At 41.4% G+C, this 21,038-nt stretch overlaps 1 protein-coding gene across 2 annotated transcripts in view; it reads left to right on the top strand.

Annotated features, from left to right (window-relative positions):
• Nucleotides 1-19,457, top strand: part of ankrd11 (ankyrin repeat domain 11) — an 81,526-nt gene extending 62,069 nt beyond the window's left edge. The window contains exons 4-14 of one of the 2 annotated variants that reach the window (XM_026378405.1): nt 78-210; nt 7,494-7,667; nt 8,595-8,795; nt 8,898-9,040; nt 9,327-9,474; nt 9,577-14,026; nt 14,148-16,809; nt 17,102-17,200; nt 17,532-17,675; nt 17,794-17,886; nt 18,010-19,457. In XM_026378405.1, coding sequence (XP_026234190.1) covers nt 78-210; nt 7,494-7,667; nt 8,595-8,795; nt 8,898-9,040; nt 9,327-9,474; nt 9,577-14,026; nt 14,148-16,809; nt 17,102-17,200; nt 17,532-17,675; nt 17,794-17,886; nt 18,010-18,195 — 8,433 coding nt within the window. In that variant the 3' untranslated portion in view covers nt 18,196-19,457. Of the gene's footprint in view, nt 1-77; nt 211-7,493; nt 7,668-8,594; nt 8,796-8,897; nt 9,041-9,326; nt 9,475-9,576; nt 14,027-14,144; nt 16,810-17,101; nt 17,201-17,531; nt 17,676-17,793; nt 17,887-18,009 lie in introns of both variants that reach the window. The other variant, XM_026378404.1, reaches the window with a different exon arrangement.
• Nucleotides 19,458-21,038: the final 1,581 nt, after the last annotated feature.

The following is a 21,038-nucleotide window of genomic DNA, read 5'->3' as shown; positions in this document are numbered from 1 at the left end:
TATTCTAATTGAAGCGTTTTCACTTCCTAAACATGTTACTCATAGTCTCTTTATGATGTGATTTGTCTCTTTCACAGGATAAAGTGTTGTCAAACAAGACTCCCAAATTGGATCGCAGTGATGGGGTCAAAGAGATGAAAGAAAAGGCCCCTAAAAGGAAGCTGCCCTTCACTGCTGGAGCTAATGGAGACCAGAAAGATTCTGACTCAGGTAAGGGAATACTAGGGTGCATTCACGCATACACTGCATCTAGAGTAATTTATTAACTATGCTCAACTTTTTCTATATTTAATATTTTCCTCAGAATTCTGCAAACAATATGCCATAAAGACAATGTGAAAGAAGTTCTTTTGAAATCTTTGCTAACTGACAAAGAACTCGCATGTACATAAGTATTCTCAGTATTTGGTTAGTGTAGTGGTAACATCACTGCCTCCCATGTGGGAGACTGGGGTTCAAATGGCCTACCTCCAGTAGGGGTCCTTAGGCAAGACCTCCTCACGCTGCCCTGCCTACCCTTGTACCTTGTACTGACTTGTAAGTCGCTTTGGATAAAAGCGTCTGCTAAATGACTGTAAATGTAAATAGTCACTGCTCAGCACCTGGTCAATACCATCTCAAAAATGACATGTTCTGATGTGGGGATGTTGAGACTAGTCAGAATGGAGGGAAAGATGAATGCAGCAATGTACAGAGAAAACCTGTCTGATGAAAAACCTGTACCAGAGCGCTCTAGACCACAGACTGGGGCCACAGACTGTCTCTCAACAGGACAACAAGCCTAAGCAAACATAACAAAGCAGTGGCTATGGGACAACTCCGTGAATGTCCTTGAGTGGCCCAAAGCCCAGACTTAAACCCGATTAAACATCTTTAGAGAGATCTGAAAATGGGTGTGCACCGACGCTCCCCATCCAACCTGGTTGAGCTTAATAATAGGAGAAACTGCCCAAAAATAGGTGAACCAACCTGGAAAAATCACACTCAAAAAGACTTGAGGCTGTAATTGGTGCTAAAGGTGCTTCAACAAAGTATTGAACAAAGGCTGCAAATGCTTATGTACTTTTGATTTCAATACACAAATATTTTAAATGAACATCTTTCATGTTGTCATTATGGGGTATTGTTTGTTGAATTTTGAGGAAAATAATGAATTTAATTAAATATGGAATGAGGCTGTAACATAGCAAAATTTTGAAAAAAGTTTATACTTACTGGATGCACTGTATGTTGCTTGAACACCACCATTTGGCTGTGAAGTGGGAATCAAATGGAGTTGGATTGTTATTGGATTTATTGCATCACGTCCTCTGAAGCTGTCAGGAAGTAGCTAGCTGTGTTCTGTAAAAGGGGGTTGGGCTGTGTGAAGTGAGAGGGCTCTCAGCGGTCCTTCAAGTTAGCTGTCTGTCTCAGGTAGAAGCAAGGGGATTGTTACTACAGTTGTTTTTTGAACGTGGGAGGAAGACCATCTAAAATCAGGATCCAATGAAGTTGGGATTTGTGTAACTTTCTGGCTTGACCAGGTATGGCTTCGGTAAGGCTCCAGCTTTGTGTTTTTTTTTTGTTTTTTTTTTCTTAATTAAGGGGAAAAGGACTACTGATCATGCTTGTTTGACTTTGGGCTTTAAGGGTTCTGGATTTAGTGTGTTGAATAGTCCAGGTCATAGGCTTTGGTAACAGCTTCATCATCCATAATGGCTGAATCGCTACATTAGTTTATGTTTAGTGATTACAGTTGAAAAGGAATTTCTATTCCAGACAGAATTAAAAAACTAAAAGTGTGTGTGTTGCACCAGATAACTATTATGATTTGGAGTCATGTTTAGTAGGATTGGACATGTATTTTGTAGAAACATGAAGTTGTGTGTAATTACTGTGTAGCTTAAGGGGAATTATGTGGCGTGTTTGATTGAGAGACTCTAACTTGTTTGCTCATTATTCCTTTGATTGCCATATTTGAGTCTGTGTGCATACTTAGATTTATGTTGCATGATTATTTAGTGCAATGTGTCCTGTCTTGTTTTCTTTAGAAGTAATGTGTACCTCTTGTATATTATTTTATTCACAATAGCTGTTCATATTATTTACTTATTGGTTTTCCCTGGCTGATTCTTGAAGTTCTCCAAGAAAAGAAGTCATCCCCACCCCCCCATCAGTAAGAGGAGGTGTGAATTCTCAGCAGCAAGAGCTGGATAGTCTATTTGTATGCAAATAGCTTGCTTTTTTATTGGGTTGGGTTATATGGTCTTACATCCAGCCTGTGACTTTCAACAATACCTCTCTGCAACATAAAGTTTCGTCAGTTTTCAACTTGCAGAAGCCTAGATGATTCTAAGGCTTATGCCATTATGCAGTTCCCACAGTTTATACAGCTGAGTTGCTAGCATTTGTCTGTCATTGTAGCCTTTATGTTTATTTGGATGTACTGCATCACAGAATTATTTTGTCTTTGCAGTGGCAAGTCTAATGATTTCACCAGGGTGGAGAAATCTATTTGCTGTCTATTTTGTGCCTGTGGATGTTGTTAGGGTAGTTATGTGTGTGCATACATTTCCCAACTATATGTTGTGTTGCTTCTGCATATTCTGTCTTCTATAGTCTCTCTTTGTGGTTTGAGCTGATGGAATGACCATTGGGTATGGTGACAAAATATTCTGCAGCCTCGGCCTAGACTTCAGCGTCTGTCTGTTGAAAAATGCATGTTGATTTAAAGAAGGATTTGTATTTTATGTGCTAATATTTTAGTTTGATTAAATCGGACTCACGTTCATTTTCCCTCTTGGTGTGGTTCGTTTTGTCCGGTGTGAACACGGCAATCGCACTCGAGTACGCATCAAAACAACCGCACCCAGACCCCAAAAATGAGGTGGTCTCGATCTACTGTCACACGAACGTACAGTAGTCTACAACACTTCACTTTCTTTCTGTATTTACTTTTCTATTCCTGCGGCAGAAACAATCTGACCAATAAGCGGAGAGGACGATCTCACGTAGTGTAAAGTGACGTGTTTTGGTTCGCTTGGATTTTTACTCAGTGTGAAACGAAACCGAACGAGAAGAAACTGCTACAATGTTTCAAAGTCATCAACTGATTCCGACCAGAGAAAACGAACGAAGGTGTGAAAGCGACCTTAGTGTTTACACTATCACGCATAGTTGATGATCAGCAAGCGGACAATGCATGATCAACTTCTCTTCTGTTTTGTTTCAAATTCAGTTGTGTCTGTAAACTGACTCGGTGCTTTGGTTTTCACTTGAATCAAGATTATCAAAATTACTGGTTGAGCTATATGGGGTTTTTCAATGACTGATGCTGACCTTTAGAGAACGAAAGGAGGCCGTTGATCAATATGTTGTTGTTGCTGTGTGATTAATGTTAAATTTATCTGTATACCTTAGCTTTAGCCTGACATTAAACGTATTTCACAGGATTGTCTATTTTCATAATGGCAGATGCAGCCTTTGCAGTAATGCTGATGTATGTATGCATTGTTATCCACTTATCCTCTAATTAGCATGTACATGCAAAGTGCCTGCTCATTTTTTATTATTACCAGACTTGTGAAGGAACAGTATATCGGTATATTCCCAGTGTAAACCTGATATAGCTCATTCAAAATATTGTGTGGAGATCAATATTGTGATTGATAGCTGGGACCTGTGCTCAAATCCTGGTTGGGCTAAATATTTCTGGTATAGCAGTTACACACCACCGACTGAGAGGTCATATGTCGAAGGGTCATTGGACAAAACACTAAACCTCTACAGCATAACTGCAGCAAAACTTAATTGTCATCCCTCTCCTTACAAAATCGCCAAACCTCCCTTGACCACCTCCCGTGCAGAGTTACACAGCAACATTCCTCTTTCCTGAGGTCCTTTTTCGCTCTCCTCTCTTTCTCCTCACCACCACTATACAAAGAAGCAGCATCGATAGATGGTGGTTTTGTTGTGTCTTTTCTTTTTTGTTTGGGTTATAAAAATGTGACAAATTGGATGACCATGGTAAAATGTCTGACTGTTAGTATTAACCAGTTTAACCAAATTTTAATTATCATTAAAACTGTGGTTGATTTCAGCACTTTTAAAAAATATAATTCCACAACCAAAGTTAGCCACAGTCTACCAGACACATGCTCTACAGACTTGCTCACCCTCGTTAATCTCCATATGTTCTGAGCTGTTATGGCTGCAGACTCTGTTCAGTCCACAACTTGAGCATATGTAGTATAAACTCTGTTATTAACTCTCATACAGACTAACACACCCTCAAAACTTTCTGAAGATGTTGACCTGCAACCTGTTTTCTGTCAGTACATTAAGTGCTTGTTGGAGTATTAGCTTGTGGATACTACACCTGCATAATTCCTGCTGTCTGCATAGAATTTGGAGAGACTTTCTGCTGCAGTTTGGTTAGCAGTATAGTCTGGTACTACTTCTCTGTCTCTGCATTACTTTACTGCATGTCACTTGTCAGACTCATTGCAGACACCGTCTTCCTAAGACTCATTTGTATTTATATACTCAAACGCGGTACAGAAGATAAAAGATAGTGTATGTTTGGGCAAGTGCGTCTTTCCTCCTTGTGAGGAAATTTTAACCGATCAGGTTCACAGTGGGTTTTTTTGTTTTTGTTATTTTAGGATTAGGTTTCTTGTAACTGATTTATCAGCAATTAAATTAAATAAATAATGTTTTTTAAACGAATATATTTATGTCTAATATCTATACCTGACAGTGATGTCATTGTGCTAACTATCTAATACCCTAGAAATAAATTTTTCTTTTCAACTAGAAAGTAGAATTTGTTATTTTATCATTTTGGCTCACACTTTTTTTTTAGTGTGTTTGGTTCCACAATCTGCTTTAATGTCTCAGATTGGGTTCTTATTTTGCAGCCTTCTCAGATATGAATGACAGTTGCACCCCTGCTTTTCCCACTGGGTCAGTTTTGTGGCAAAGCAATGATTGTCTGCTTTTGTTAGCGTTGAAGGCCGGTATGAACTGGGTAACATATTGCTAAAATTCTTAGGACATACATTTTCTCCTGACAGGTTATAACACACTAATCTGTCTTTCTTTCTTCCTGACTCATGCTGACACTGAATAAAACCAAGCTGCTCAATCACTGCATAACAGATTAAAGCTATATGTAGCCAACATGCCAGTTGGACACTATGTGCATACCATATACTGTATTTATGAGTCTCTCTTGCGCAATACAGAGCAATGGCAAAACATCCTGTTGGCCATTTCCTGCCTCTTCTCCCTTAACTTCCTGTTTGTGCAGTTTTTATGAGCTCCTAAACAGAACATTGTTTTACTCTATTGTGGCACGGTCAGACAAACCTGGCTGAGCTGGTTAGAGCAGTTCTTCCTGTCATGGAGTCTGTTGGCTACCTGAACCAGTCTCTTATGTTAGCTAACACTGGAGTATTGTCTAGCTGCCATATCAGAATGTACCTCTATTATAACTTGCCATTTATGTTTGATGTGGTCCCCTCCCCTGGCTCAGGTAGACTGTCTATTCATTGGGTGACTATCCCTAGCTAGCTTGCTTTCCTTTTTTATTCTCCGTTCCTCTTATTATCTGAGTCAAGTTTCCAGCAGTAAGGGGAATAGGATTTCAACTCTGTTTGTGGAGCAATATCATTTTACTGAGACACATGAAAGCCCTAGCAGTGTTCCCTAAATAGACATCCATCAGAAAAATACCTGGGAGGCAGTGATACTATATTGTGTAATTATTTGTGTAATTCTGTGATATTCTGACTCACATACTGGTAAATAAGTGTAAGTGTATATTGGATATAATTATGTCTAATAAAGTTTTCGTGACCATCTAAAAAAACATATTTCCTGGTATTCTCTGAGTGATTAACCAAACACAAATCCTGTATGAGCAAAATCCTATTCTTTCATGTGTAGCTATGTGGATCAGATTTTATAGCTGTGTCCCACTTTCCCACAAGATCTTGTCAAATTAAAAATATTAAAATTGTACCCAGTAGTTGCTGGGTGATGTTTTTTTTTCCCCCTTTAAATAGTATAGAAACAATTTTATTTAGGCATACCTGCTCCAGTATGTGTTAAATTATACACAAATCGCCCCATCTGCATTTAGATTTGTGCCACCTGGAGTCTGATCCATATTAGAGATGAGCAGGACAGTTGTTGCCACTGATGATAAATCTTGTATTGGAGACTTTGGCCTTGCATATCATTTAGTAGCAGCCCCCTGTATGGGTGTACCAAGGTAATAACCGCCTTCCTGGTTCCCAATCCTGTAAACCTATTATGGAAAGGCTAGCCTAGCACTTTCTCTGCTCTGCTGCTCTAAAAAACATGTTTGGACTGCATCTGTGGTCCCCGCTGTTAAAGTCTTAGCAGAAGGAATGTGTCTAAATGGCAAATGCTTTTGAGAACGTGAGAGTATATCAAAGAAGGGTGGGGGCACATTAGCTATAAGTGTTCACAGATGTTAGTGAAAGTTCATCAGCTCTGTACTTGTGACTGGAAAAATATTTTCCTGGAAAGCCTTTAGCCACCGGAAGCCCGAGCCGCCATGGTTCCCTCTTGTCTTATTTACTTGTGTTCGTGGCCTTGAGCAATGCAGCCAGTCTTGAAATGAAATACGTTTTGGGCTCAGACACATCCACTTTAAGTAGTTTTTTTATGCAAGCAAATTTGAATTTGCTGTTTCTATATCTTTCTTTGTAGTGGATGTCTGTATTGTTTAGCATTTTCTTGTTGTGGTAGTTGCTCCCTTCAGTGATGATGGGTTACAGTCATGTCTAGCTTTACCCTACGAAAGGGTCATCAGATGGTATGTTGCCACTGAAAATAATTGCCGGGTGTGTCTTTGTGGAGCAGCTGCTTTTGTCCAGTAGCACCGTGTCTCCAGTAAGCCTGGCAGGCAGGCAGGCATGTGGTGACCTTGGCAAGGCCATGTTGAATTGAAATGTACACCAACTATTTTGTAATAACTGTGGGTCTGCCAAGTCACACCCTCTTCCCTCTCCTCTTGATTCAGGCTGATTGGCTTGGAGAGAGACACAAACACATTGCCTGTAGGCCCCTCCCTTCCTCAGGGGCAGCTGGGTAATAACACAAAAGTCACCGTTTGCTACTGCCAAACCTCTCACATACCGGGATGCATATACACTATGTAGTATGTGAACATTTACACTGTGATTTGTTTATTTGACTTTTTGCAGTCATTATTCTAATAGAATGCATTGTTGTCTTTAGTCTAAGAGAAAAAGCAGTTTACTGATTTAAAAAAACACTTAAAGTTGGTCCTGCTGTTGTCCCAGCCAGTGCACGATTTCACAGTAATACAGATACTTCTTCTATTAGTATAACACTAATAATGCACCTATTACTCTTCTCCTTTCCATTAGAGATTTGTTTTTATGTGTATGTGTGTGTGCATTTGTGTCTGTGCAACCCACTAAATTAACTTTGATTATGTCTTCTCACTTTCATTACAGAGAAACCAGGTCCAGAGCGGAAGCGCATTAAAAAAGAGCCCACCAACACCCGGAAGACGGGCTTGCCGTTTGGAATGGGGATGCCAGGCATCCGGGCCGGGTACCCCCTCTCTGAGCGGCAGCAGGTGGCCTTGCTCATGCAAATGACAGCTGAGGAGTCCGTCAACAGTCCAGGTGCGTGCTTATCATGGAGGCCACGTCTGCTCTGGACGGGTAGCGGACAAGAAAAGGGAGATGGGAGAGAGCTTTATATGTAGAAAATGTTTGTGTGGGAGAGCGAAGAAAGTGGCCTCAAAGAGATTGCTTTCATTTGTTAGTTATACAAGATCATCTACATTACCATTACAGTAGCAGCATAAACCTGTGCTGTCAGGACATGTGGTGGTTGTTTTTTTTTTTAGCTACTGTAATGGTCACATACTGGTTGATCTAGAGCAGTGGAAGTATTTTTCTAAAATGCAACATGAGACTGAAGGAATTGAAACTAACTCTCTGCTGGTACTGCATTATTCTGAAAGTAATGCAATACCAATGGCAATCTCAGCATTTCAGCCAAATCGCAACACACATCCGAACTGGTTATGTCCTAGGTTGTCAAATGGTACTTTTATTTTTTGGTAAACAATGCCATTTAGGCTCAAGTATATTACATTTCTAAAATAACATTATGATTGCAACCATGTTTTTTTTTTCTTGCTGTTGACATTTGAGATAAAATTAGATTGGTGAGAATCAACACATAGCATTTATTTATATGGTAATTCTTGTCTTGCAATGCCTGAAGGCATGGGCATAGATTAAGTGAGTGTCTTTCAAATATCATTTGGGACAATAGCTGTGCAAACTCAATAATGTAAATGTGATTAAGGCTTGAGTTTAATCTTGTAAATGTGATGAAATGAGCTTAAGTGAAGTAGGTTTAACCACCCTGCTGTTAATTGTCAGGGTAAGATTGCCCCCTTCTGGCTGTAAGCATATCAAACAACTTATTATACGTAGGACTAGTAGACAAAATAGAAAATTTAAAAGAATGTAGTTTAAATGTGCTGAAAGAAACTAGTGTACTGGTGTTGACATAAAATGTACATCTTCTGCTTATAGACACAACACCAAAGCATCAGTCACAGTCCAGTCTGGGTCAGAAGGGAACGCCAAACTCTGCATCTAAAACCAAAGACAAAGTGAATAAACGCAATGAGAGAGGAGAGACTCGGCTGCACAGAGCAGCAATCCGTGGAGAGGTACGCCGCATCAAGGAGCTCATTAACGAAGGAGCTGATGTGAATGTAAAAGACTTTGCAGGTAAGGGATTCTTCCATATATTTGTTGTTTGCTTTGTCCATGTCACAATATATGTATCATATCTTGCATACACCTCTCACATACATGTTGCCTTGTGTTAAGGCTGGACTGCATTACATGAAGCGTGCTACAGGGGGTATTATGAAGTGGCCAAGCAGCTGCTGGCAGCCGGAGCAGAGGTCAACACCAAGGGTCTGGAAGATGACACACCTCTACATGATGCATCCAACAATGGACATTTTAAGGTAAAATAAATGCATCATCATCATGTCTTAACATTTAATAATAACATTTTTAAATTTAGAATGCAGGGCAATAGAACCCCTTATCGTGAGATAAAAAAGTTAATGAAGTTAGTGACGATAGTATTGAAATTGTTATTGTTTGTCAAGCTGACTCATGCATACGACCACATAACTTTCATGGTGCATTAAATTTGTGTTCTTTGAGCTGTGAAGTGAAAACCACGTAAAAAAACATTGTGTTGTCAGTAACTGCAATTTATATAAACAAAATATTTTATTGCTTCAGGTGGTTAAACTACTTTTACGGTATGGTGGGGACCCGCGTCAAAGCAACAGGAGAGGTGAAACACCCCTGAAGGTTGCTAACTCTCCAACTATGCTGAATCTATTGCTGGGGAAAGGCACTTACACTTCGAGTGAAGAAAGTTCATCAGGTATGTATTGTTAAGTCATCAGATTCTACTGTTACAAGTTTTACAAGTTGAGATGTGTTGTAAATAGAAACTGTGAATTGATCCTCTTTTTACTTTCCACAGAATCTTCAGAGGAGGAAGATGCGCCCTCATTTGCCCCATCCAGCTCTGTTGATGGCAATAACACAGACTCAGAGTTTGAGAAGGGCCTGAAGTTAAAGGGGAAAAACGCAGACCCTCCTAAATCTGCTGTCACACCCGTCAAAGATGAATACGAATTTGATGAGGATGATGAGGAGGAACGTGTCCCTCCTGTGGATGATAAACACCTGTTGAAAAAAGACTTCCGTAAGGATTCAGTCAGCAAGGCCAACAGTTTCATCTCCATACCCAAAATGGAGGTCAAAACCTATTCCAAAAGCAACTCACTCACACCAAAGAAAACCATCAGGCGGATCATCTCTGACAGTAACAGTTCAGATGAGGATGATAGGACATTGTGTTTCACGCCAGCGCCTACGCCACGGCAACAAGCCCAGCAAACAAATAGCAAGACAAGAGACTCTGGCAGCATGAGCTCTAAACAACAGAAAGACAAAAATAAAGTTAAAAAGAAACGGAAGAAGGAGAGTAAAAATAATGTCAGTAAAGAAGTCAGGTTTGGTAAAGTCAATGACAAATTCTGTACATCTGATTCTGACTGTGGAGACATGGAGAGTGAGGATGATAAGGGCTCAAACAGTTTAAAAGACTCTTCTGCAACGAGCCTCAAAGATTCCCCTGGCTTTAACGCATCCTCCTCCTCTTCCCATGGAAACTTGAACTCTCAGAAACAAGCACCATCATTAGCAGAACAGCATCCAAAACAGTGGAGGACAGATGGATGGAAGACTGTGTCATCTCCTACATGGTCAGATGTCAGTTCTCTTTCAGATTCAGTCAGAACGAGACTGTCCAGTGAGTCTGACTATTCTTCTGCTGATTCCAGTGTGGAGTCTGTAAAACAAGTTAAAAGGAAAGCGCAGGAGAATAAAAAGAAGAATAACAATGTGCACAGTAGTACAGCAGACAAGAAAAATTCTGAGCTCTACAAAAACTCGAATGCAGACAGTGCAGTCTCCAAAACCGATGTAGATGGCAAAGTGCTGAAAAAGCATAAAGTGAAGCACAAGCACAAAAATAAGGAAAAAGACAAAGCTCCTAGTCTAGTACTTAACCAAGACATGAATGAAAAATTTGTCAAGAGCTATTCCTTTGATTTTGATGATTCAAGGCAGAAGTCCCTAATTGTTGAATCAGAATCGCCAGCTGAGAGCAAGGTCAAATTATCCAAACATGAAAAAGACCATTCAAAAAAGGAGGATAGACTTTCAAAAAGCAAGTCTGAGGATAAGGACGGGTCATCTGGAAAAGACCTGCACAGAACAGGCAAAGAGGAGAAAAACAGGAAAACAAAGGATTCCACCAAGGACAAGACAAATAAGGAGGAGAGGGAGAAGCCTGTAAAATCTGACAAGGATAGAAATGTCAAAGAAAAAGAGAAGCCTAAGGAAGATAAACAAAAGCCTCACAAAGAGGAGAAAAAGAAAAAGTCCAAGGAGAAGTCCTCCTCAAAGACAGACAGGAAAAGTGAACAGAAAGAGGAAAAGCATATAAAGGTAGACAAGGAGAAAAACACCAAGGAGGAGAAAGAGAAATGCAAAAAAGACAAGGCACCAAAGGAAGAGTCTGAGTATGAAGGCTATGACATTAACAACCGCTTCCTCAACTTGGAGGACACAAAGCTCAGTGCCTCAGATGACCATCATGACAGATGGGGCTCTGAGATGTCCTCTGATTCTTCTGCCTATGGAGATGACAGCTGGGATCCACCCGTCAAAGAGTACAAGGAGTATAAAGCCAACAATGCTGTAAAATTAATAGTTGAGACTGTAAAGGAAGAGACAAGGAGGAAAGAGAATAAAGTCAAAGACAAAAAATCTGATCACAATGAGAAAAGATCAGAAAAAGAAGCCACTTCTAAAAAGAAAGACAAAGACTCTTCAGAAAAGGCAAATGAGAAGAAAAAAGACTGGTCAGAGAAGCAGAAATTAAATTCCAGTCACTCAGTTGAGAAAGAAAAGAAGAGGAAGGAATCCACAGAGACAGTCAAAGACAAAAAAGATAAGGATTCTCTGGACAACAGCCGAGACCGTAAAGACTCATATGAGTTTATTAAGGAAAGAAAAGATGTAAAAATTAAGCAGGAATCTATAAGAGATGAATATGGCAATGATACTTTCTTCAAAGACAGTGATGCTGGTAAATTGTGTGATGTCAGAGAAAGAAATCACTCTGGAAAGGAGAAAGAAAAGAAGAGTGAGGGAATGGAAAAGCGAGAAAAGACAAAAGCTGACAAGCACAAAGAGAAAACTAAAGACAGAGTAGCTGATCAGGAAAAAGACAAGACTGAGAAAAGTTCTACAGAAAAAACAGTCAAGGAAAAAGATGCAGACCGGGGCACCAAAGACAAGAAGGAGGGAGCCAAAGACAAGCACAAAGAGTCTCATGGCAAAGATCGAAAGATGTCTTCAGAACAGACTAAGGACAAGAAAGAAAAGGCCTCTCAAGACAAACATGCTGATAGGGAGAAGGATTTCCTAGAGCTAAAGAAAGAGGAAAGAAAACCTGAGAAAATTCGTGAGAAAACATGGTACAAGATAGCTGACATTTTCACTGATGAAAGTGATGATGATGAGGACAGCTACAGTAGTAGTGTACTTGTGTCTGACCCGATCAGAAAAGACTCAACACCGGATCAGGATGAGCTGGATCATTTCCCTTCCGAAAAAATTAGAAAAACTTCTGCTGAGGCTAAACATAACACAGAAAAGGCAAAAGACAAAGAACACAAAGAAAAGAAGAAAGAAAAGGCCACATTTGACACAGGAAAAGAGAGAAAAGGTTCCCTAGAGAAACACAACAAAGACAAGAAAGATTCCGTAGATGTGAAACATAAGGAAAGAAAAGACAGAATGTCACTGGACTCAAACCAAGACAAGAAAAATAAGCAGAAGCTATTAGACAAAAGGGACACTAGCGAGGAAAAGACAAAGAGCAAATATAAAGACAAGCTGGACCATTCTAAGGAAAGGAAACCCTCAAAAGGCAGTGGTGAGAATGAAAAGTCTCTATTAGAAAAATTAGAGGAGGAAGCTATGAATGACTACAAGGATGACTCCAATGACAAGAACAGTGAAATTTCATCAGATAGTTTCACCGACAGAGGCCATGACCCTGTCCTCACTAGCTACTATGACTCCATCAGCCTGACCGATGTGTCTGAGGACAGGAGAGACTCTTTGTCCATATCTACACCCCAGGACAAGTTCAGAGAGAAAGAAAGGCATCGGCATTCCTCTTCATCTTCGTCCAAGAAAAGCCACGACAAGGAGAAAGAAAAGGTGAAGAAGGACAAAGGAGACAAACGTGACAAGACAGAGGAGATCAGAGAGTCCTACAGCCGCAGAGAGAGCCTTCCTTTTGAGAAAGAGCCGATGCCTCTAGAGGCAGACCCTTACACGTTCCCATACGGGGGTAAGGGAGATGGCGACGATGACTTTGAGAAAACATTGGAATTTGAAAAAGAGATGTCCAAAAAGGACAAAGACAAAACAACTGCCGTCATTAGTGACAGGATAAAGGACAAAAAGAAAAAAGAGAAACATAAGGAGAAACTCAAGGAGGAGAAAAATAAGTATATTGATGGCTTTGGGTCTTTTAAACACTCCAAAGAGGATGTGAAGTCAGGGTTAAAAGATAGCCCACAGGTGACAATTCTGAAAGACAGGTCAAAAGAAGAAAGTCCAAAATTTGATTTGAAAAAAGACAGAAATCGGGATACATTAGACAAAGATAACAGAATGGACCACAGTAAATCTAAGGCTAAGGATGAAAATGAAAAGGTCACCCAGTCCAAAGACAGTGTGCGAAAAGATAATCGTCCACGTGAAAAACTGTTGGTGGATGGTGATTATCAGATGACGAGTTTTGGTCAGATGTTAAGTCTAAAAGATCAGGAAATTGAAGAGCGTCACAAGAGACACAAAGAAAGAATGAAGCAGATGGAGAAACTAAGACCCAAGTCAGGGGACCCTAAACTCAAGGACAAAACAAAGTCCACAGAGGAAGTGCGGAAAAATCGCAGTGAGCTGTCATCGAAGAAATCGAACAGCCTAGAGTCTGGTCTTAAAGAGAAGAAGTTGAAGGATGTGGGTCTCCCCACGCAAATGATGTCCCCAGGGAGGAAGTTCCAGCCTTCAGACAGCCAAAACTCAAAGGACTGGTTGGCTGGCCACCAAATGAAGGAGAACCTCCCTGCTTCTCCCAGGCCAGATCAAAACAGGCCAACTGGTGTCCCCACACCAACATCGGTCATCTCCTGTCCCAGTTTTGAGGAAGTAATGCAGACTCCACGAACACCATCTTGTAGTGCAGAGGATTACCCTGATATAATGTTGGATGGTTTGGACTGTCAGAACTCATCGGCTATGACTATGTCAATGAATGCTTGCTCCCCATCCTTCTTTGAGAGGTATTTAAATCTAACGTAAAATAATAACGTACTGTCACTGTTTTTGATCATTGAAGTGTTTTGTACTCTGTTCAGTGTGACATATTTTTAATATCTTGTCTTTCTGTTGTCAACCCAGCAGGTATTCTAACTCCCAGAGTTTCCAGGAGGGCACCTGCCCTACCCCTGCAAAAAATCTCCAACTGCCACTCGTCAGCCGTTCTGCATCCTCAGAGGTCCGCAGGCCTCTGGAGGAGGAGTTCAAGACTGAGGCTGACAAGTTCCTTCGACAACAGAGCGATCCAGCAGCTGACTTTGATCCATCAACTGCCTGTGAGACTTTAGAGGACAAGTCAACTGCTGCTGATAGGGTGGAGTGCTTGGCATCTCCATATTTTTCCCCAATTAGAATGTTGTCCCCTCGGCGTGATCCAAGCCATCCAGCACCAGATGTGACAGCATCAACTCTTGGTGGCATGGAAGGTAATGAACACCTTCCTGAAAGTGCATACAGTTTCTTGGCCAAGCCTTCTACACCAGTTCACAGACCAGATCCCCAGGAGCCCTGTTTTGAGATTGCTGCACCGCCAACCCCAGCTCCTGCTGCTTTGCCACCCCTGGACATCGATGACATCTCTGAGCCTCACCACAGTGAGCCTAACCTGGTTCTCTCAGATCTTCCCTCAGTCACAGAAGAACAGGAACAAGACGAGGAAGATGAAGAAGAAGAGGATGATGAAGAAGAAGAAGGGGAAATGGATGAGACAGCTGAGAGAGACCACTGTGCAGTAGATGAAGCAGAACAAACTAGAGAGCCATGTTCTTTCTCCCCTCACATTGAGGACCCTCTGAGAAAGAGTTGGCCTGCAGAGTCTCCAGACCACCAGGAGCCAGAGGTTCACCAGCTCTCTCCAACACACTCTGCACCCAACCATGGAGAAAACTGTTTTGATCACAACATGGGTTGGAACCCTGATATGGACCTCAAATCTCCCCACAGGAATTATGGGGAGATAGAGACTGCTGTGTCCAAAATAACAAGTCCATACTCCCATTCAGACAGTGATTTGCAGCACTTGTCAGGACATCCCTCAATCACTCCCCCCTATGCTACATGGAATAGATGGGCTAAAGACGATTTCACTGAGCAGAAAGAGGCTGTGGATGATATTCCCTCTCCAGAGCAGCCTGACGCTGCTGTGGATGGGGAACCCAACTATTTAAACACCTCATCATCCTCCAATAGGCTGGAGTCTTTCTTCCAGGACTGCAACAAGCCTAACATAGAAGATGGTCGCCAGATGGACACAGAGTCATCATGTGTAGACCCAGATGGTAGACAGAGTACACACAGCTTCAGTGGTACCACTGATATCCACATTGCTCAAGCTGTGGGACCTGAGCCCGTGGTGCCCTGGGCAGACCCGTTCTCAGCTGATGCAGATGATTTGGGACTCTTCTCCTTGCCCGACCTACCACTACCAGACAAGTCTGAAGAAGCTGAGTCTCGAGATCCTGAACTAGCCGACCACAACAAAACAGTGTCAACCCTAACCAGACATACCATTACAGACAGAGATGAGCCACACATAATGGACGTGGACCTACCAAACCTTGCCAAGACCTCATGCCTTCCTGAAGATTTAGCAGAACCCACTGGACAAGACTTTGTACCTTCACCACATGCCAACTTCCAGCAAGAGTTGGACCCTGAACCTCAAAGTGTCCCAGTAAGCAGCTCTCTGTCTCTCACACAGCAACAAGGTAGCATGTTGGACGGGAAAGGACCTTATGGAATACCTGATGAGTCAGATGCTAATTTGTTATATTCACCTGTAAAAACGGATGTCGGTCAGCAACATCACATACAAATCCACTCCCTCACTGAGTCATTGCAGTTGCGCCTGGATTCAGTACCTGCTGTGAAGTCAGAGGCAAGACAGGAAGAGATGTCTGAGCCAGTAGCAGAATCTGTGTCATGCAGTCCTCTTCCTCAGCTCCCACTTGCAGTCACCCTTTCCAGCACAGTGGAAGTACCAGACACTCAGGAGACCACATCCAAGCTAATGCCAGTAACCCTGACCACTGTGTCCACACCTGTAGAAACCCCCAAGAAGGTGGATGAAATCCCTCAAAGGGTGACCCGCAACCGAGCCAAGAATAATCTCACTGCTGCTGCTGTCCCTCCTACCTCCACTGTAATAACCTCGTCTGCGGCTGCCACCCCTGTAACAACCAGTCCAGCAGTGAGCATTAATCCAGTTCCTACTAGAACCCCAACACCCAACTCAGCTTCTTCTTTCTCAAATTTAAAGAAAGACAAAGAGTCAGTGATCACGGTTACTTCTACTGCATCTAATTCAACCCCAGCAGTTTGTATAGCTTCTTCTGTGACAACATCTGCTTCCGTGGTTCTCAATAAGACAACAAAAGGTCGCCCGCTCCCAGTGGATGAAGAGGAATCTCAGACCCAACACCCACGCAAGAGGAAATTTCCACGCTCTGCAGGGCAGCAGGTCCAGGTCCAACTGGTAAACACCGCCATGCAGCAGACTAGGGAAATGATTCAACAAACTTTGGCTGTAGTCGTCAATGCCATCAAGCTGGACGATATTGAGCCCTACCACAGTGATCGTTCAAACCCTTACTTTGAGTATCTGCAAATCAGAAAGAAGATTGAGGAAAAAAGGAAGATTCTGTGCTACATCACCCCACAGGCCCCACAGTGTTACGCTGAATATGTGACCTACACCGGCTCATACTTGTTGGATGGCAAGCCTCTCAGCAAGCTCCACATCCCTGTGGTGAGTTATAGTGTTTTGACCTTTTTCCTTAATGTTATAGCATATAAAGTAGTAAAGATGTTTAAAACTGGTTGGAATAGGAATCTAGAGTCTGGAAGCACTTCAGAACACATGCATTACTCCATTGCAAAAGTCTTTTCTGTTTTTGTTGTGTTTTATTTATTTATTTTTTGTTTGTTTGTTTTTATCTAAATACTGTGTGTTACTGTTAAATGGTAAGCGAAGATAGTTTTGTTTATGTATGTTCTGCCTTAATAGCTGTATCACACTGTGTGCCATGTTTGCTCATTAGATTGCCCCACCTCCATCACTGTCCGAGCCACTGAAGGAGCTCTTCAGACAACAGGAGGCAGTTAGAGGGAAGCTCAGATTGCAGCACAGCATAGAACGGGTAAGAAATATTGTTTGTGGATATGGGCATGTTTTTTACACATCTTATTTTCTAGGTTTGTTCTCTATCCTTAAATAATTTGATGCTCACTCCATGTTACCACTTTCGCATATACAATACAATACAGCCTGCCACAAAAACACAATGATCACCTCTTTAATGAATATTCACAGCACATTTTAATAGAAGTTCTTCACATTTCTTTGAAAAATACTTTGTTGATCAAGACCTATCTCTATTATCCTAACTAATTAGTCGCCCATTGGCTGGCCTGATGATCAGATTTATATCTAACATAATGTTCTTTCTCTCTTTGGCTTGCTGTTAACAGGAGAAGCTGATTGTGTCATGTGAGCAGGAGGTTTTAAGAGTCCATTGCAGAGCGGCCAGGACAATAGCCAACCAGGCTGTGCCATTCAGTGCCTGCACCATGCTGTTGGATTCTGAAGTATACAACATGCCATCAGAGAGCCAGGTATGAAATATGTGAATAAACATGCAAGTGTTAACTGAATTCTAACCTATTTTATTAGAGACCATTTATTACTTAATCTATTAGTTATAGTTAATCCACATTATAACTTCTTTCTCAGGGTGATGAGAACAAATCTGTAAGAGATCGGTTCAACGCTCGCCAGTTTATTTCCTGGATCCAGGATGTGGATGATAAATATGACCGCATGAAGGTAAATGTCCGGGCTCAGCACTGATTTAATATGTGCGGTTAAGTCTTCAGTTAAATGCATTGATACCAGAACCTGTGTTATATACCATACCATACCATTAATGCTTGGCTTCTCCTCCCATAGACATGTTTGTTGATGCGGCAGCAGCACGAGGCAGCAGCCCTTAACGCAGTGCAAAGGATGGAGTGGCAACTGAAGGTCCAGGAGCTAGACCCAGCAGGGCACAAGTCCCTCTGTGTCAACGAAGTGCCGTCCTTCTACGTGCCAATGGTTGACGTCAACGACGACTTTGTCCTGCTGCCTGCGTGACACACACATGCTCACATAGAGAGAGCAAATTTTGTCACTTCTTCTCAACAGAATAGAACGTTGAACAGAACGAATGGAAAGGGCTAGCAAGTTTAAAAGAGGAAAAAATTATATTCTATAGAAAAAGAGTTAAGATGAAAAACTTGCTCTCAATTCCCTTCCGTGAAGAAGGAAACATGTTTTTACTGGGGAAAAAGAAAATACACAACTTGCACTTTCATCCTCAAAGTTTTTACTCTTTTGTTTGATCAGAGTGTGAGAAGCAGAAACAGTTTTTGCTTTGAGGCTCTGACAACGGGACACAACTCCTCAGTGCTTAGGGTGAGACGGGGAACAGAGATATATTTTCTGCATTTGTTTTTCACCCCTGCTTATACAGACCCACCACCACTGGGAGGTGTATCAGAAAAGAGCTCTCCCAACAGTGTGGTGCCTGTCCTGAGGGAGGACTGAGGAGAAGCCTCCCCTGTTGACCCAGGGCTCCTGGTGGGCCAGGAGGACTAGCAATGTCGAATCTTCAGTGTGTATCTACAGCAAGACAGCTGGGATAGACAGACCAGGAAACTCGAACCAGCCGCTGATGGTTTTGGGGCTATAAGACCAAGAGGACGCCCTTTCTGTTCACACTGCGCCAGGCCTAGCTAAACAGTAGTGCTACAGAACCTCCAGCAGGTTGGAATACAGCAGAGGAATACTGATGTGTGTGCACATCAGGGCCCAGTGTCTGAGAGGAAGAGACTGAGCCTGCAGCCTCTCAGCCTGGCTAAGCAAAAGAGGATGGGCATGGATCTCTGAGGACAGTTTGGAGTGTTCCTCAGTAGCCCTGCCTGTTCAACACAAACACATCAGACCGCCATGGACTGCAAAAACACCACAGGACAAACAGAAGAAACAAACATAACGAATGTTAAGATTCAGAGACTATTGAGAAATTGTGGTTTGGCAGGAGAGAAATATTGTTTTTGTCTATTTCTTTACTTGGGCATTTCATTGTTTCTGAGGAAGTGACTTGAAACACTACAGAGCCAATATTAGTTTAATGGAAAAAAAACAAAAGAAAACTGAAAAAAGTTGTATTCCGTAAATTATGTACAGTTTTTATATTCGTTAACCAATGTATTCTTGCTGCCTTCTAGATAATTTATTTTGCCACACATTGCTGCACAGTTGTAAATAACCTATGTACTGTAATATCACTCAGTTAAGTGTAAAGAAAAAAAACATAAAAGTAAATAAAATAAAAAATTATCTTTTTATGTACAGTTCACTTTTGGGCAGCACTTTCCCCCCCTCATATCCATGGGCCAAAATGTGTACACGATTCTGTCATTATTTGAAAGACTCCAGTGCACAGTTATATGATCCGATCTCTAGATACAGGCTTAGGTAACAAAACTCACCTGGACGTGGGTCACCACAACACACAAATAGTTGACAGAAAACTCTTGTGGATAAAGCCGCGCCCCCCCCCTCCCACAGGTCAAACACCATATAGTCCCTCAGATGTAGCAGAATAGTTGTTGAGGATTTATTTAAGGAATAGACAGAAGATTATTATTCATTGCTTTACTACACAATTATATCTGAAAAATTTTCTAACCAAGAAAATGCCTTTTTCAGTGGAAAAAAAAAATGTACTCATTGTTGGGCAAAGTAATATAGATATATATGGGTGGGGTGAACGTTAGAGAGATGTCATTCACAAGCAAAACCATCATGTTAATGTACAGTGGTTTTCAAATTTTCTTTTAATTTACAAAAATTGGACTGAAAAAAAATCATTATGTAAAACCAACGAGACCTGGGTCTGTCAGCACTTAATTACATGTTCTGTTCTCCCAGCTTGTCTGCCTTTCACGTCGTCAATTGCATCTGAAAGGTCTGATTCCATACACATTTTTAACATTGTTCAGTCAGTTCGTCTGTCTGCTTGTCTGCTTGTCTAATAGTGGAGAGCGGCTTTTTTTTTTGTTTTTGTTTTTTTTGGTGCTGTTCCAAGCTTACTCACTGGATGGCACTGCAGCTCAGTGTGTCAGAAAGTTCAAGAACCTTTATTTGGCTTTGAGACCTGTGACCTTTCACTTAAATGCGTCTTTTTAAATATATAAAAATTTTATTACAGCTCATAGGGAGTTCAGTTCTCCAGTAATTCCAATACAACACTTAGTGTGTGTGATAGTCAGTAAAAGGCTTTAAAAAATTCAGCATCAGTCATCAATCCTCTAATTTTTAGCAGTTTAATCAATGTTCAGCTGGTGTTGACAGGGATTTTAAATGTTACGTTACTTCCTCAAACACTCCGTTGTGTGGCGACATTTGCCACAATCCTAGTTCTTGTGTCAGGTCCAAGCAGACAGGCGCGAGGCGGTTGCAGTTACAGCCGTTGAACGAACCGAGACGTGAACAGTAGACGGGAAAGAAAAGCTGAATAGACAGATTTTTGTTTTTAAATTGTTCTCAGTTCAAAGTCCCATTGGAAAGTTAATTTGTGAACACTTCATATTGATTCTCTATTTTTACTGGGTCTTGGTTTGGAAATGCTTTCCTGACCTACCACACAGGCTGCCTGTCTGGGTGTGAGAGCTGCTCATGTATCCTGATGGCAATAGTATCCGAACCTTTTAAGTTATTTACACACTGTCGGTCAGCATAGCTGTGTATGGTATGTCTGGTCAAGTGCAATGGTTGTTGCTATTACACTGTGCAGACAAGGTGGCTAGATGTATAGTCCTGGATATTTTTCAAAGATACAGTACACACATTCTGGCTGGTATACATATACACACACGTTTGGATTAAAATACCCGGAAATTTGGTTTTTAAACCCTGAATTGTCTTGATCT

The sequence above is a fragment of the Anabas testudineus genome, chromosome 3 (assembly GCF_900324465.2).
Source record: "Anabas testudineus chromosome 3, fAnaTes1.2, whole genome shotgun sequence".
Lineage (NCBI taxonomy): Eukaryota > Metazoa > Chordata > Actinopteri > Anabantiformes > Anabantidae > Anabas > Anabas testudineus.
This window is presented reverse-complemented; position numbering and strand designations above follow the sequence as displayed.